Source organism: Xenopus laevis, chromosome 8L (genome assembly GCF_017654675.1).
Source record: "Xenopus laevis strain J_2021 chromosome 8L, Xenopus_laevis_v10.1, whole genome shotgun sequence".
Taxonomy (NCBI): domain Eukaryota; kingdom Metazoa; phylum Chordata; class Amphibia; order Anura; family Pipidae; genus Xenopus; species Xenopus laevis.
The window spans coordinates 128,261,484-128,279,243 of NC_054385.1; the positions used below are offsets into that span (position 1 = coordinate 128,261,484).

At 38.5% G+C, this 17,760-nt stretch overlaps 1 protein-coding gene across 1 annotated transcript; it reads right to left on the reverse strand.

Annotated features, from left to right (window-relative positions):
* Positions 1-4,465: 4,465 nt before the first annotated feature.
* On the reverse strand, positions 4,466-17,479 carry LOC121397228 (CD48 antigen-like). The gene is made up of 4 exons (XM_041573650.1): positions 17,354-17,479; positions 11,422-11,530; positions 7,949-8,254; positions 4,466-5,040 (listed from the first exon to the last, which is right to left on the reverse strand). Exons 2-4 carry the CDS (start codon positions 11,474-11,476, stop codon positions 4,766-4,768), a joined length of 636 nt encoding a protein of 211 aa, XP_041429584.1. The 5' UTR covers positions 11,477-11,530; positions 17,354-17,479; the 3' UTR covers positions 4,466-4,765.
* Between the last annotated feature and the right edge of the window lie 281 nt (positions 17,480-17,760).

Sequence of the window (17,760 nt, forward strand, 5' to 3'; positions counted from 1 at the left end):
CTTTGAATGACAGACTGGAATAGGAATAGAGAGAAAAGTAATAAAAATGAACAATAATAATAATAATAAAACTGTAGCCTCACAGAGCAATAGGTTTTTAGCTGCAGGCAGGGCCACCATCAGGGTGGCACAGGGGGTACTACTGTACCGAACCCGGGCCTAAAGGGGATCCCAGCTGTGCTGCACCTTTCAAAATAGCCGGGCCCCCCTTGACTGCCGAGCCACGTCTGCCATAGTCTGAAGTCCTGAAAAGAGCTGAACTTGAAGTCCCACAGCTGTGAAAAAACCCAAAGTCATGAAAGGAGCCGAAATTGAAGTCCTGAAGCCACGAGTTCAGTTTTACTGAACACCAATGCAAGTAGTTTTAGTAGTTTTATTTTATTAAACCCCTGGCCACCAATCTATTATTTTAATACTCTATAGGCCACTGACACCAATTTTTTTTAAAAAAAAAATTCTCTGGGGCCCTAATGTTTCTTTTTAACTTGTAAGGGGGGGGGGCCTGGCACCAATGTTTAAAAAAAAAAACTTTTATGGGGGGCCTGTGTTGATAATTGTACCAGGGTGGGACTGTCACAAGTTCCCCAGGGTAGTGCGTCATGCTATATGAATGCATGTGATTAAACTTAATGTTTACTTTGCCTCTAATCTTGAATAAAGTTGATATTGGTATACAGCACTGTGTGTGTGTATTACTGTTTTTCTAATGGGGCCACCCGCAGGTGTATTCCCGGATCCCATTAGGTGGAGGCACTGCCAAGAGAAGAACTTCCCAGTACCCTTTCACCTTGGCACCAGGGGGATGGCCAAGAGGGTGTTACATATGTAAGAAATTGGGTGAGATAAATGTGGCCAATTGTAATATTTGTAGGTGATTTTCAGAAATGTAAAAACTTCTGCCTTTATCTTCAAATTTAGGAAAGATTTTCGGGTCGGTGCTTTAGAGTAGAAAGACATGTATACCCAATTTGGATGCAGGGGAATATGTACTTTCCAAAAATATATGGTTTTCGGGGTGAAAGTAAGTTTTTCTACCTTTGCCCCTCCCCAAAACTATGTAAATGTGTTGCTTTTGCAGTATCTGAAATTACAGACCATATGGGGGGTCTACATTTTGGGGCCCCTATTTGCCGCATGCTTAGGTAAACCTATACATATTGGGCATCAAACTGTTCAGTGGATTCCTGGCAATCATATTAAGAGTGTTTTACATTGGTACCTAATGATGTGTGGAAGATATGATGCTGTAGATTGGAAGCGTTGGTCATTTTTCAAAAAAATTCACCAATTTCTATTAAAAATTATAACTTTAGGAAAGAATTGCAACTTGGTAGTTTGGAGTACATAGATATATTTACCCATTTTTGAATCTCAAGAATCTGTTCTTTCTAATAATGGGTAGTTTTCTAGGGTAAACCTACTGTTAGTGGAATGTTTGGCCTTGAAATCAGAAGTATGCCATTTTGTGGAGCGGTGCTTTGGAAATTTGGTAGTGTACTGCCTGGAGATTTTGATCTATACAATTGAGAAATCTCCATAAAACTATTGTAGGGACCTATAGGGTTAATAGGCCCTCTAGAGTTAATCCCTTCACTCCTTTTGCTATTGGGCATGAAACCCTGTAGCAGAGCCTTTAGTTACACCAACAGCTATAGGCCAAGAGGTGTAATGACACCGTCCTGCCACACTGCTATATAATGTGTGGAGGGAGTGGCCACTTCCTCTTTGGCCTCTGGATAGTGATCCAGCTGGGTGTGCCCAGGGGGGGCCTGGCTACAGCAGGCCCAGAAAAGGCATGTGCTTTTGAGAAGAAGTCGGGGACCAGGAAAAGGGTTAAACCAGAAAACATCATAAAAGCATGACTCACTTTAGTGCAATGAAGTCTGTGCTGAGAAGTATTTAAAAGAGCTTACACAGCATTTATTCACATTGCACAGCAATATTCAAGTCCTCAAGATGTATTCCTTTTCATCCTGCTACCTCTTTGAACACTTAGTGGAGAAGGGAAAGTCCCAGCTAGTATTGATGACATCCATAGGCTGGATCAGTAACCTAACTTGGTTGTGTCAGCTCCCCGCAAAAAAATATTCTGAAGGGTCCCAGAACAAATGGTCCCTCCTCCGCCCCCCCTCCCAACCCACTGCTTGCATCTTACTCACCAAATCACACTGCTGTACTAAAGGTATGAAAGGAGCTGGGAAGAGAGGAATGCAATAGACCCCATGGTCTGGGCCTTTCTGCGACTGGGGGGTCTGCCTTATACATAGTTATGTCACTGGGCTGGGTCATTTAGAGGTAGGTGTGAGTAAAGGTGATTTCCAGGTGAGGCATGCCCTGAGAAAGGAAGAAGCTCCTTATTGGCTCAGAGGTGTCAGGTGGGTTTCTTAGCCTATGAAGGAAAGCTGATCCTAGGTATCTGCCCTGGTAGACAATACTTCTTAGAGGTGGGTGGAAGATGCAGGAAGCCTGAGGCTAAATAGGTGCAAGTAAAGAAGATGTGTCCTGAGGTATAGCAGTGAGAGACATCCCATGAAAGAGGACTAGCTAGATAGAGGTTAGTTCTCTTTAGAGGAGAATTCAATCCCTCAATAATAAAAACCCCTACCCTACATAATCCACCCTCCCTCCTCCCCCCACACACAGGTGATAACACCTCTAAATGCCCCTAATCCTAATACTCACCTCTCATTGCAGAGTCAGCGCAGTGTAGCTCATGGACGCCATCTTCACTACCTTAGTCTGTTAGGGTTCCTGACTTCTGACTAGCGAGTGTGTGAATGCAAATCTGGAAAGGACGCCTCCGGCTGGGATGATATGAGCTCGGGAACAAGAAAGACACAGCACACATGATGGCAGTTCAAACTTGTTTATTTTATTGCTCTTTAAGATAAGTATTTATACCCTTGACATAGCTTGCAAACCCATTTGCTTACATGTTGTCACATGGGTATTGTTCACACAAGCCAAAGTTACCAGAATACACTAGAAAAAAACACTACATACTGCTCAAGCTCATAATGCTTGGCCCATGCGCCAAAAGTGACAGAAATTGCTGAGAGGGAAAGAAGAGGACCTGAAGAATACCGAAGAGCCAGAAGGTGCCCATGACTTCTGCTGCACTGACTCTGCACCAATAGGTAAGTAAAGGATTAGGGGCACTTACAGGTGTTATCGCCTATGGGGTGGAGCAGGGAGGGGGGACTATGTAGGGTAAGGGGTAGGGGTTTTATTAGTAGGGGGTTCAATTCTCCATTTAAGGGAGGACCAGCTGCTGTAATAGCATTTGCTAAGAGTGAGAATTAAGCAGAGAAGCCATAACCTTGCAATGAGTATCATTTATGCTTATTATATTTGTTAAGATTTTAATATTTCTGGAAATCTTTTTATGCCACAATAAGTGATGTGTGTTCCCTGGTACATAACTCAGGCTTTAGCCCACCCCAGACAGAATTGGTTGCTTGGCTTCAAGGAATGAGGTCCACCATTAGCTCGTGTTCATTTCTGACCCTCTAAAAATTTATTCAGCCATTTTCCAAGTGGATTGTAATACATTTTTATATAGAATATTTTATTGTATGGACAGTAGTTTTATAAACATTATCCAATACTTCAAATTGATGTAATAGTTAAGGCCAAATGATGTGTGTGCCGCGGAGCAGTCCTGACAGTACTAAACAGCGTCAGTCAAGATCTTGCTGAGTTTGTTATTACTAAACTGGTGCGTCCAACTTGTCATTCAATCTCTGCTATTTATACATTGAGAGTAAGAGACAAGATAACTTTTGTTGCATAAATCTCCTGAGACTGTTACTCACTCAGATCCTTAAACATATAAATGAATGTCCTGCTATCACACACACACAACCCTATACATGTCTATAAATGTTACATGAGCTACACATCATTGGAAAACCATCACCTTTATTGTTTAGCACACGGTTGTCCTTATTTAGGTGGAACAGTAACAGTTCTTCAAAGTTGCCTCATAACCATAAAGTGCTTGTACGGAGTTTGCTATTCTTAAAGGGGAACTATCATGAAAATGATATATATAAGCATCAGCATACTGAAATAAGAAACTTTCTAAATACAAACAAATGAAAATTCTGTACCATTTCTGAAATAATCAAGTTCATCTTCACTCTCTCTCAGCATCTGTTTCTCTTCATTCTGTCTCCATGCAGCAGTTGGGTGTCAGATGACTGATCCAATAAATCTTATAGGGGGGCTCCTTTCCTAGCAGATGTATTAGAGCTCACTCAAATAAGTGATTCCAGTACAAACAAAATATAATAAATTAACTGCCTTTTGCTGCATGTAGAGAGACATGATGTCTGGGGATTTTAATAGAGTGAGCTCTAATACATCTTCTAGGCAAAAGGAGCCCCCTACAAGATATATTGGATCATTCATCTGACACCCAACTGCTGCATGAAGACAGAATGATAAGAAACAGATGCTGATAGAGGGAGAGAAATAGTAAAGAATTTTTAATTGATTGTATTTAGAAAGTTTCTTATTTCAGTATGATGAAGCTTATATTAAATCTTCATTTTCACAATAGATCCCCTTTAAATTACAGGCAAGTTGCAGCAGGCACTTTCATAATGGGCATCGCATCAATTCTGGCTCACAGCATTTATAATGGGATTAGGGTCTGATTCAGTTAGCAGATGTTAGTTGTGGTTGAGAATACTACATAGTGATGATCCGCATTTCCTTGTAATGCTGTTGATCCTACTTGCCTTTGACTGATTTCTGTTTATCACTCCCCACATGGATATAACAAGACTAATTTACCATTGCTATAAGAAGGATTTTGCACCAAGCAGAGAAATTGTGCCCCCCTTGGCTTATCCGTCAGTAATACGCTGATTGTGCTGCTATTTGCATATAGTGTGACAGTGCCTTTATCGCTGTAAATCCAAATATAGCGGAGGTTTGTGGAGTTGGATGGGACAGAACAATGGAGATGGCAGAGATCAGTGGACTCCTCATCTAATGTCGTCTCTATTACTGGTGTAGGGATAGGGGGATACTCTGCAATTAGAAACAGATCATATTATCAGAATACATCAAATAAAGAAGGTTTATACATCATTATAATAGTTGTTTTGAGTATTCCTTGGTTATTGCTTAGGGAGCAATCCAATTCACAATAATACAGTAATCATTGCTCCTCTTTTTACCTACATTTTGATAACAGACAGCCTCAAGTTAAATAACATAAGAGAATTAGGTACCATAGTATTAGGTGCCAATCACTGATATTTGGTGCATTGATTCATTGATCAATCTTTATGGTGATCCATTCATTTCTCAGGGTCAAATAAAGGAGGCCATATTTCTCTGTTTCTTTCCCATGTGTATCCCTATTGGTTTCCATGTCTCTTAGAAGAACTATAAAGTGTATTGAAAATACTTTTCTATTTGTTTTTTTTTATGGTTTTTCAAAGTTTAAAGTTTTCATTTCCACCTACTGGCGTTTAATTGTAACATATATATGGGGGGCACTGACCCTCTAAACTGTTTGTTACATTAGTTGATACATTTCTTAACTTTAGCCCTACTGAGCATGCTCCTTGTACTTTATACACTCATTTTCTTCTGTTCAACTAATGCAGGGGTCCCCAACCTTTTTTACTCGTGAGCCACATTCAAGTATAAAATAATGTTGGAGAGCAACATAAGCATGCAAAAAGTTCCTGGGGCTTCCAAATAAGTGTTGTGCTCGGGTATTGGTAGCTCCTATGTGGACTTAAAGCTGACAGGAGGGTTTGTTTGGCAATACACATGGTTTTTATCCAAACAAAACTTGTCTTTATGTCAGGAATTCAAAAATTAACACCTGCTTTGAAGCCACTGGGAGCAACATCCAAGGGGTTGGAGAGCAACATGTTGCTCAAGAGCTACTGGTTGGGGATCACTGAACTAATGTAATAAATTGTCACTGTTTAGAGAGTCTGCCCCTGATTTACTGAGCTGTGAGTCTGAAACACCAAACGGAGGAAAAGTAAAGCTTCAACCTAAAGGAAACCCAAACTGTAAAAATCCTCTCTTCTAATTACTTACAGCAATGTACCGTTTACTTTTATTTTAGTTAGCAGAATATTATCATTTTTTAGTTAATTAAACAGCATCACCTGGGGGTCGTTTTGGCAGAATTGGTCAAAACTAAATTTCCTGAGAAAAGAAAGATTTTGTAGTGTTGGTTTACTTAGAAGTGCCCAAAGAAAGGTCTGATGATTTTTGCTCCACTTACTAAATTACATTTTTAAGCACAGCAATGTCATAATGTTCCGTTAATTTACAGCAACTATAGCATAAATGAACAGCAAGTGGTGCCGTTGGTTCAAATATATAATTCTGTATTAATAGGCTAAAAATGCTAATACAGATATGGGACCTGTTATCCTTAGACAAAACTTTGCCGATATGCAACTATACCTTTACGTTCGGCTTTTCCTTCCACGCTCAGTCCAGACAATATTAGTGCAACTACAACATTCTTAAGGAAGGACCAAGCCCAAGCAGCAATTTACTGCAAATTGCTTTTATTCGCACAGCATGTTTCGGGTGTGGAACCCTTTTTCAAGTGGGACCTGTTATCCAGAATGCTTGGGACCTGGGGCTTTCTGGATAATAGATCTTTACAAAATTTGGATCTTCATTCCTTCTACTACTGTTTTAATATTACAGAGAAAAATAAAATAATTTTTAAACATTTGGATTATTTGGATAATATGGAGTCTATGGGAGATGGCCTGTCCATAAGTCGGAGCTTTCTGGATAACAGGTTTCCAGATAACCGATCCCATACCTGTATCTTACTTTACATTCGTTTTTGAGGATTTACATTTCCTTCAGATCATACAAAATGGTTCACAATAACAAGTAGGAAAGATAAACTATAAACTCACATTTTGTCTATAGCCAGTAAGGCAATAAATGACATGAACAGTTTTATAAATGTTCTTATTCACTTAAATGTCACAGCCATTTCAGAAAGTTACTTCATTCTCTACACAGATTATTAAAGATGTTACTGGTTCAATGGGGATGCAAACGCTAAAATTGTAATTGTATTGTGCTGAATATATTGTAAGTGACTTTCCAATTTCAAATTGTCAGTGGCTTTAAAGTAAATATAACTGTTATATTTATCTGCCCCTTTCTATTTCATGTAGCAGAGGCCAGTGAAGGAGCACAAACAATCAACTTAAGCTCTTTTGAGAGACAGAACCAACAATGCAGAATGGAGAAGAAAAAAAATACTCTTTTTAACTACAATTAATAATAATAATAATAATAATAATAATACTTCTTCAAAACCATTAAAATGTGTTAGTGAATATACACTGGAGCATTGCATCTTTAAGGTTAGAGCCAGACGGGCAGAAATTAGCAAAATTTCAGACCCTGGCCGCTAGCCAAATCTTCTTGTTGGCTTCCATCCGGAAGCCTTGTGTTGACTCCGACACAAAAAGACTCTGCTGATTTTGGCTTGCAAAGCAAAGTCTCGTGTTTGTTTCTGAAATCCACCATGTCTGTTTATGCTGGAGCCGACACAAGGCTTCTGAATGCAAGTAAACAAGAAGATTTAACTAGTGGTCAAGGGCTGAAGTTTTGCTGATTTCGACAGGTTGATTTCTGTTCGTCTGACCATAGCCCAACTAGGGAAAATGTAAATTTTGGTTATTTCCCCTTTAAATTATTCTTATCTGGTTTTGAAAAGTGTAGCTAAAATGTGAGTAGAGTCTTCAAAGGAAAAGTAAAGGGCTGCAACATCCAAGTTTATCTATCAGCTGAATCCATGTGTTTTTCTATAAGTCTGGCTACTCTCCTAATGGCTTGTGTCATTCTCTGTGTAACAATCAATTCACTTCCTCCATACAAGTCTATTGTGAGCTGCAACAACTCTCTCCCCCTCGTGCACACACTCACTTACCCAACACGGTCAGGTTGTATGAAAAGTCTCTCACTTCTCCATCCTCCAAAAAAATGATTAGCTCAGTGTAGATGCCACTATCTTGGAGTCTCACATCTCTGATCTCTAATGTTAATTCATATCCATCCAGACGATTTTGGAAATAAGGGTTTTCATTGTACTCCTTCTGAGACCATTCAGCCACGAGTATTGTTTTCCCCTTGACAAAAGTCGTCCATGAGACTTTATAATATTCATAAGGGAGATCTGGTGTCAGTGTGGCAGTCTCCCCTACATAGGCAGTCACCTGGAGAGGGCTGTCTCCTCCTGTTGCAACACATAGAAGTAGGGAATGATCAGCACTCACACTCACACTCACATTTCAAAGGTCAGTTTTCAGATGAGACAGAGGGAATTTCTCCTTAGTGAAAGTACAAAGTGTTCATTATTACACTGTAGTATTCACTGCCTATATATGATCCAGTACAAAGTATATATTGTTATATTGTATATTATATGTTGGATATACAATTACCAGCATCTCACCAACCACAAATAGCCTCAGGCAGACAGAGAATCATGGTCATTGTAGTCAAACAGCAACTCCAGGGTCTTACGTTAGACACTCCCAGATTTTAGGTTTTATTCTCAGGTGGAGGCCCAACTTTTCTTCATGAAAATTGGTAAAACACATTAAAATCAATGGGCGTTTTTGTGCCAGGACTTTTTCAGAGTAACATACATTGGGGTCTATGGGTCTCAACAAAATCTAAACCTGGTGAAAATGATGCTCGTCGCTAATTCTGAGACAATTTGCAATTGGTATTTATTTCTTAAAAATCTTTCATGTTTTTATTTGCCTTTCTCTTCTAGTTCTCTGTTACCTGAAATGTTATGTAATATTCTAAGCAACAGCAGCTCTGCAACCACAAACCAGATTCATTTTGAGGCTGGATTTTTATTGTTACTAATGTTACTGATCTATCTAGTCAGACCACTCCTGTTCATTTTCCAATCATTTAAACACCTGCCAATCAGATACACTGAAGAGCAGGGGTCCCCAACCTTTTTTTACCTATGAGACACATTCAAATGTAAAAAGAGTTGGGGAACAACACAAGCATGAAAAAGTCCCTGGAGATGCCAAATAAGGGCTGTGATTGGGTATTAGTAGCCCCTGTGTGTACTGGCAGCCTACAGAAGGCTCTACTTAGCACTATACTTCATTTTTATGCAATTAAAACTCCATCCAAGCCTGGACTTCAAAAATAAGCCCCTGCTTTGAGGACACTGGGAGCAACATCAAGAGGTTGGGGAGCAACATGTTACTCACGAGCTACTGGTTGGGGATCACTGCTGAAGAGCAACAATGCTAAACGTTCACTGCAAAGCAGTCACTAAAGGGAGGGGCCTGAGCTAAATGCCAATTAGGGTGAGATTTGGATAGAATATCTGTTTGCTTTTCCAGACACTCAGTGGCAGATTTATCAAAGGTCGAATTGAAAATTCAAAGTAAAAAAATGTGAATATCGAGCTATTTTTTGTGTACTTCGACTAGGGAATAGTCCAAATTCGATTCAAATTTGCAAAAAGAAATCGAATTTTGAAATTTATCATGTAATGTCTCTTTAAAAATTTGATTTTGATTCTTCACCATCTAAAACCTGCCGAATTGCTGTTTTAGCCTATGGGGGACCTCCTAGAACCCATTTGGAGTCAATTGGTGGACTTTGAAAAAGCTAAATTGTTTTTTTTTTGTTTTTTTTTTTAAACTTCAATTTGAATTCGACCGAAAACGGACCTATTCTGGCAGGAAAAAAAATAAATAAATTTGACTTAATTTTAAATTCAAAATTCGACCCTTGATAAATCTGCCCCCTAGTATTAAGGTCAATTAGGCGAGATATAAGAGGATTTACCTGCTGTCCCATATCATCTTGAAACGACTACTTTTACTAAGATCTAGAAAGAGATATTTCAGTGTCGGACTGGGACACCAGGGGCCCACCCAAAAACCTTAGACCAGGGGCCCACTCAGTACTATTATAATTCCTCTCCTCACTCAACCTCTATTCTGCTAGTCTCTTTGCTTTACATACTATAATCTATTATTCCATCTATTTAGTCTCTTTGTTCTCATACAAATAGGGAATGGCCATGAAATAGGCCAAATGTTTTGAAGCAGGAGGGACCACTGACACCTGGGCCCACTGGGAGTTTTCCTGGTATCCCTGTGGGTCAGTCCGACACTGCTCTTTATTTTTTCCTGGTGTTTAAATTATTTGCCTTTCTATTCTGCTTCACTCTAACCTGACATTTCTGAATCATCAGCCCTAATGCCCCAAAACAGATTCTGAGTCTGGATTATATGTATTTGATATATTTGTATTGTGTTTTGTTATCAGATGTTTTAATTTAATGAAAGATAACTATAAGGGGCAGTTTTATCAAGGATCGACTTTTGAGGTGATGGGAGTTTTTTAAAACTCCCATCAACTCTAATTTCAAATAAAAAAGACCAACCGAAATTTAAATAAAAAAAAAAAAATTGAGTTTTCAAACTTCGAGTGAATAGGCTGTATTCAATTGTTCAAATCGAATTTGGATCGTATTCGATTAGAAATTTAAAAAAAAAAACTAAAAAAACTTAGATTTTTCAGAGTCCACCAAATGACTCCAAATAGGTTCTAGGAGGTCCCCCATTCAAGCACAGGTCATATAGTGGATAATAGATAAGTTATGTAGAATCCTATTGTATACATATATTGTATCCTACAGAGCGTATCTGTTATCTGCTGTGTATCTTGTGCCTTTTCTCCTTTTTCAGCATTGAATGACTGCCCCATGGCTACACAGCAGCTTGTTTATATAAACTATAGTAGTACTTATCTGTTATCTACTGTGTATCCTGTGCTTGAATGGCTGCCCCCATGGCTGCACAGCAGCTTGTTTATATAAACTATAGTAGTACTTATCTGTTATCTACTGTGTATCCTGTGCTTGAATGGCTGCCCCCATGGCTACACAGCAGCTTGTTTATATAAACTATAGTAGTACTTATCTGTTATCTACTGTGTATCCTGTGCTTGAATGGCTGCCCCCATGGCTACACAGCAGCTTGTTTATATAAACTATAGTAGTACTTATCTGTTATCTACTGTGTATCCTGTGCTTGAATGGCTGCCCCCATGGCTACACAGCAGCTTGTTTATATAAACTATAGTAGTACTTATCTGTTATCTACTGTGTATCCTGTGCTTGAATGGCTGCCCCCATGGCTACACAGCAGCTTGTTTATATAAACTATAGTAGTGTTTCTGAAGCAAACACACCAGTGCAGGGCGACAGTACATTCGATTTGAATTGCTTAACACCACAAATTTTTTGGTGTTACTGATCCTTTAAAGTTGAACTGTTTTATCTGTAAAGATATAAAAGTAGCAAATGCCTCTGAGCAATCTGAGATAGGATATTGTTGAAGATAATGTACTCACCACATGGCAGGAGAAAAGGTGTCCATAAAATGAAAAGGAGATAAAGGATCATCATGTTGGAATAATGTTGTTGGCAGCAGATATTTTTCTCTCTTTCCAATCTCTCTCTCTGTAACAGACAAGAGGCAGTTTAACAGAAAACAGTTAATTTATCTCCTATTAAGTGACATATTAAAGAATCTGACCAAACTGGAAAATGTATTCAAGTAAATATTGCCCTTTTACATCTCTAATCTGTTGGGTTCCTCACCACTTACTCTATTTGTAGGGATTTGGATGGGAGCGCTCCTGCTGGGACATTTTTGTCAATACACACATTTTATACCCTGCGCAAATCCTCAAGCGCAGTAACACAGGAATGTAAAATTCTTATAAGAAGTATCATTGTTATACACAAAGATAGCAAAAGACAAAAGTGAAAGGTGTAAGCCTGCCTAGGGCAAGTCTAGAATGAATAACTTGGGGTGATTGTCAAGCCTTGCAGTGAGCATTACACAAAGTCACATTAGCAAATGGGGAACCTTAGGAGGAAAGTATTGAGTTGTTCTTGCTGCTCCCCCAATATATCTCTTGTGCTGTGAGCTTAGTTACGTGTGGATTTAATAGATAGAAGAACAGTGTAGCAGTATATGACAGTGGCAATAAAACGATGGCAATATATCTAACAAGGGACACATATTGTTTTTGCTCTAGTTATGGCTGCAGTGACCAAACTGTACAACTCCTACTATTAAATAATCAACAGGACTAAACTGTGACTAAAGACTGAGCAGATAAAAGTTCTGTTACCAAAGACTCTTCCCTTAATAAGTGGTATTTGTTGCACAAACTTACTTCAGTGAGTGGATGAAGAATATCAGAAAGCGGTTTTATCTACCAGGCATCATTTAACTGATTACTGGTAACTGGTCTTATCAGTCAACAGACTCAAAGGGGTGGTTCACCTTTAAAGGAGAAGGAAACCCCCCCTCCTGTGTGTTGCCCACCCTCCCTCCTCCCCCCTGGCCTACCTGTCCCGCTGGGCAAATGCCCCTAACTTGTTACTTACCCGTCTGTGGTAAATGGGCATCACTGACCCCATCTAAAAAGCAAATGCTCTCTAAGGCTACAAATTTATTGTTATTGAGAGGTCCTCTCCTATTTATGTTCCTATATCTTATTCAAATCAATGCATGGCTGCTAGGGGAATTTGGACCCTAGCTACCAGATTATTTATTATGCAAATTGAAGAGCTGCTGAATAAAAAATGCAATAACTCAAAAACCTTAAATAATAAAAAATGAAAACCAATTGCAAATTGTCTCAGAATCTCATTCTCTATATCATACTAAAAGTTAACTCAAAGGTGAACAAACCCTTTAAGAGCCATAGAGTTTCAAAACAATACACAGCACTCTATGGATATATAAGACAAAAATACATCAGAATTGTAAAATAGGTAAAGCAGAAATAGGTCACTGTATAATGACATCCCATTATAGCCTCATGTAATATTCTAGTGCAGCTATTGCCCTGATAACACACAAGTACTGGATGTGCAGAACTGTTCCTGTGGAGTTTATGAAAGAACTGGACTCATTTTAGGAAATGAACAGAGTTTTGTTATGAGGGGCAGAAATCATTCCGTCTTCCCTTAACCATCACCTCTATCTTCCCCAAAGAGCTGGGCATGTAAATGGCTATGGGCAGACCTTTTGACACACACACAATGGAGGCAGGGAAGCTTGAATAACTGATTTGGGTGTGGGCTATGGCACAGGCGCCATCTTACTTATATTTTCACAATAGAACCTTCAACATTTATAGAAAAAAAATTATCTTATCCTTATTTATTGCGTTAAACCTACATCATTTGCAACATCTCATACTTATTTATCTAAACCTTTGTTCCTTCATGTAAGACAATTCTTAACCTAATAATTACTTTATCCTCTAATGCACAGACATCACAGCAAACCTGCAAACAAATCTTTTCTCCTCATTTTCTGGATCCACATAGGCAAAAACAACAGTAGTTATACTTCAATATATTCACATGCATGATGCCTTATTTGCTTAGCTGAAATAACTTTTGGCAACTTTCTGTAATCTTTTAACTATAATTCACAATGCCAGATCCAACTACAACACTTATCCCATTAACACACTTCACTTTTTTCTCTTACATTTGCACACACAATGCTTTTACTCAAATAATATCACTTCCTATAAAATATTGGTATTTCATATAACTTGTGTCACCACATTATGCTAGCGGACATAACATTAGCAGACGTAACATTAGCAGACATAACATTAGCAGACGTAACATTAGCGGACATAACATTAGCAGACATAACATTAGCAGACATAACATTAGCAGACATAACATTAGCAGACGTAACATTAGCAGACGTAACATTAGCAGACGTAACATTAGCAGACATAACATTAGCAGACATAACATTAGCAGACATAACATTAGCAGACATAACATTAGCAGACGTAACATTAGCAGACGTAACATTAGCGGACATAACATTAGCAGACATAACATTAGCAGACATAACATTAGCAGACATAACATTAGCAGACATAACATTAGCAGACATAACATTAGCAGACGTAACATTAGAAGACATAACATTAGCAGACGTAACATTAGCAGACATAACATTAGCAGACGTAACATTAGCAGACATAACATTAGCAGACGTAACATTAGCAGACGTAACATTAGCAGACATAACATTAGCAGACATAACATTAGCAGACGTAACATTAGCAGACATAACATTAGCAGACGTAACATTAGCAGACGTAACATTAGCAGACATAACATTAGCAGACATAACATTAGCAGACATAACATTAGCAGACATAACATTAGCAGACATAACATTAGCAGACATAACATTAGCAGACGTAACATTAGAAGACATAACATTAGCAGACATAACATTAGCAGACATAACATTAGCAGACATAACATTAGCAGACGTAACATTAGCAGACGTAACATTAGCAGACGTAACATTAGCAGACATAACATTAGCAGACGTAACATTAGCAGACGTAACATTAGCGGACATAACATTAGCAGACATAACATTAGCAGACATAACATTAGCAGACATAACATTAGCAGACATAACATTAGCAGACGTAACATTAGACAACATTAGCAGACGTAACATTAGCAGACATAACATTAGCAGAACATTAGACATAACAGACGTAACTTAGCAGACGTAACATTAGCAGATAACATTAGCAGACGTAACATTAGCAGACATAACATTAGCAGACGTAACATTAGCAGACATAACATTAGCAGACATAACATTAGCAGACATAACATTAGCAGACATAACATTAGCAGACGTAACATTAGCAGACGTAACATTAGCAGACATAACATTAGCAGACATAACATTAGCAGACGAGGTAACATTAGCAGTAACATTAGCAGACATAACATTAGCAGACATAACATTAGCAGACATAACATTAGCAGACGTAACATTAGCAGTAACATTAGCAGACATAACATTAGCAGACATAACATTAGCAGACGTAACATTAGCAGACTAACATTAGCAGACAGTAACATTTAGCAGACGTAACATTAGCAGACGTAACATTTAACATTAGCAGACGTAACATTAGCAGACATAACATTAGCAGACGTAACATTAGCAGACGTAACATTAGCAGACTGTAACATTAGCAGACAATAAACATTAGCCAGACGTAACATTAGCAGACATAACATTAGCAGACATAACATTAGCAGACATAACATTAGCAGACGTAACATTAGCAGACATAACATTAGCAGACATAACATTAGCAGACGTAACATTAGCAGACATAACATTAGCAGACATAACATTAGCAGACATAACATTAGCAGACGTAACATTAGCAGACGTAACATTAGCAGACATAACATTAGCAGACGTAACATTAGCAGACATAACATTAGCAGACATAACATTAGCAGACGTAACATTAGCAGACATAACATTAGCAGACGTAACATTAGCAGACATAACATTAGCAGACGTAACATTAGCAGACGTAACATTAGCAGACGTAACATTAGCAGACATAACATTAGCAGACGTAACATTAGCAGACGTAACATTAGCAGACATAACATTAGCAGACGTAACATTAGCAGACGTAACATTAGCAGACGTAACATTAGCAGACATAACATTAGCAGACGTAACATTAGCAGACATAACATTAGAAGACATAACATTAGCAGACATAACATTAGCAGACATAACATTAGCAGACGTAACATTAGCAGACATAACATTAGCAGACATAACATTAGCAGACGTAACATTAGCAGACATAACATTAGCAGACATAACATTAGCAGACGTAACATTAGCAGACATAACATTAGCAGACATAACATTAGCAGACATAACATTAGCAGACGTAACATTAGCAGACGTAACATTAGCAGACATAACATTAGCAGACATAACATTAGCAGACATAACATTAGCAGACATAACATTAGCAGACGTAACATTAGCAGACATAACATTAGCAGACATAACATTAGCAGACGTAACATTAGCAGACGTAACATTAGCAGACGTAACATTAGCAGACATACATTAGCAGACGTAACATTAGCAGACATAACATTAACGGACGTTAACAACTGAAAATTCATTGTGTAACCAGTATGTTTAAATGGAATTTCCGAAAGAATTTGAGAAAGGCTGAATTGAGTGGAAGGGTGGGGGGTCAGAGGGTATGACAGGTTATAAAACACAGAGAAATGTTTGCTCGTCAGTTTCTGCTTTAGTATATTTAAAATGTTTAACTCTGTTTGTTACTTCTAAGTCTTCGCTATCTGTACGAACATACAACATTCTTACCCTTACGGGTTTCCCCCATACCTCGGGAATCCCCATTATCACAATATAAATTTAATTCTTTGTTTACTGTCTGCTTCTGGATCAAATCTAGAGTTTATATCTCATTTAAAAATGACAGCCAAAAGCTTGAAAGTGGCAGATAGGAGGGAAGTGGGATAAGAGATTCCTACAGATTGAACAATGATACAGTAGATATTAGAAATGCATTCTATAATCGTGGTCAGAAAACAGTTAACAGTAGACTTACACAGCTATGCCAACATTTAACACAACAACAAAACATAAATGTGCATGTATTCCATATATATATATATATAGCTTTTAATCACTTAGAACCACGCATGCACCAGAGAGAGAAGTTCCCTGTTGGTAAGCCAACTTTGAGAAACTTTGTTGGCAGAGCCACGACTATTGCATGAGTAATTTCCAATAGAATATATATATATATATATATATAAAAAACAAAGAAACCACACCCCAAGGACTTCGTGTCTCAAAAGCCAAGTGAAAGTTTATTCTTGCTCAACGTTTCAGCGCTCCAACTGAGGCCGTCTTCAGGAGCGTCATGAAGACGGCCTCAGTTGGAGCGCCGAAATGTTGAGCAAGAATAAACTTTCACTTGGCTTTTGAGACACGAAGTCCTTGGAGTGCGGTTTGTTTGTTTTCTGCTATACTAATGTGTTGACCGGCACCCAGGCATTTGAGGACAGTTTAGAGTGCACCAGTTGTATGGGATTTATATATATATATATTCCAAGGCTACTGCACACACTTGTAGTTCATTCACATACCCTGGTGCTCCCAGAAGTTCCAGAATATAGATAAGTAAATGCTGGTGCACACAGGGATTTTTTCTTCTGAGTCTGTTTTAATTTAATCGACATTCAATCTACCTCTGGGACCTTTATCAAGATAAAACACCATAAGACTTATCAAACATTTAAATGTTTAAATGTAGCACAACCCTGAGGTGCTACCAAAGCACAACCCTTGTAGCAGTGCCGTAGCAGGACAGAGTAAGACCCAAGTAGAATTATACTCACCTGTTCAGCTGATGGCACCTCACTCCTGGATTCCTGACCGGTTACTCTATGTGTAGGGATTTGGGTGGGAGCACTCCTGCTGGGACACTTTTATAAGCCGTGCAAATCATCATGCGCAGTGGAATGTTCAAGTACGATAAGAAGTTTCTTTGTTATACTATACGAGGACATAAGACAACATTGAAACATGTAAGACTGTCAAGGGCAGTCCATTGTAAATTCTTGCAGAGAGTGGAAGTCACATTAGGAAATGGGGTACAGATGTCAAACCCCCTACCTTGAGCCACTAGTTTGTGATGTTCTGTGTGTGACTTCAGATACCACTGACCACAAATACTACAACTCACTTTAGGAGAAGCATGACAGGTGTGAGCATGGCAGGAGAGCTATGGCAGATTTAACAACTC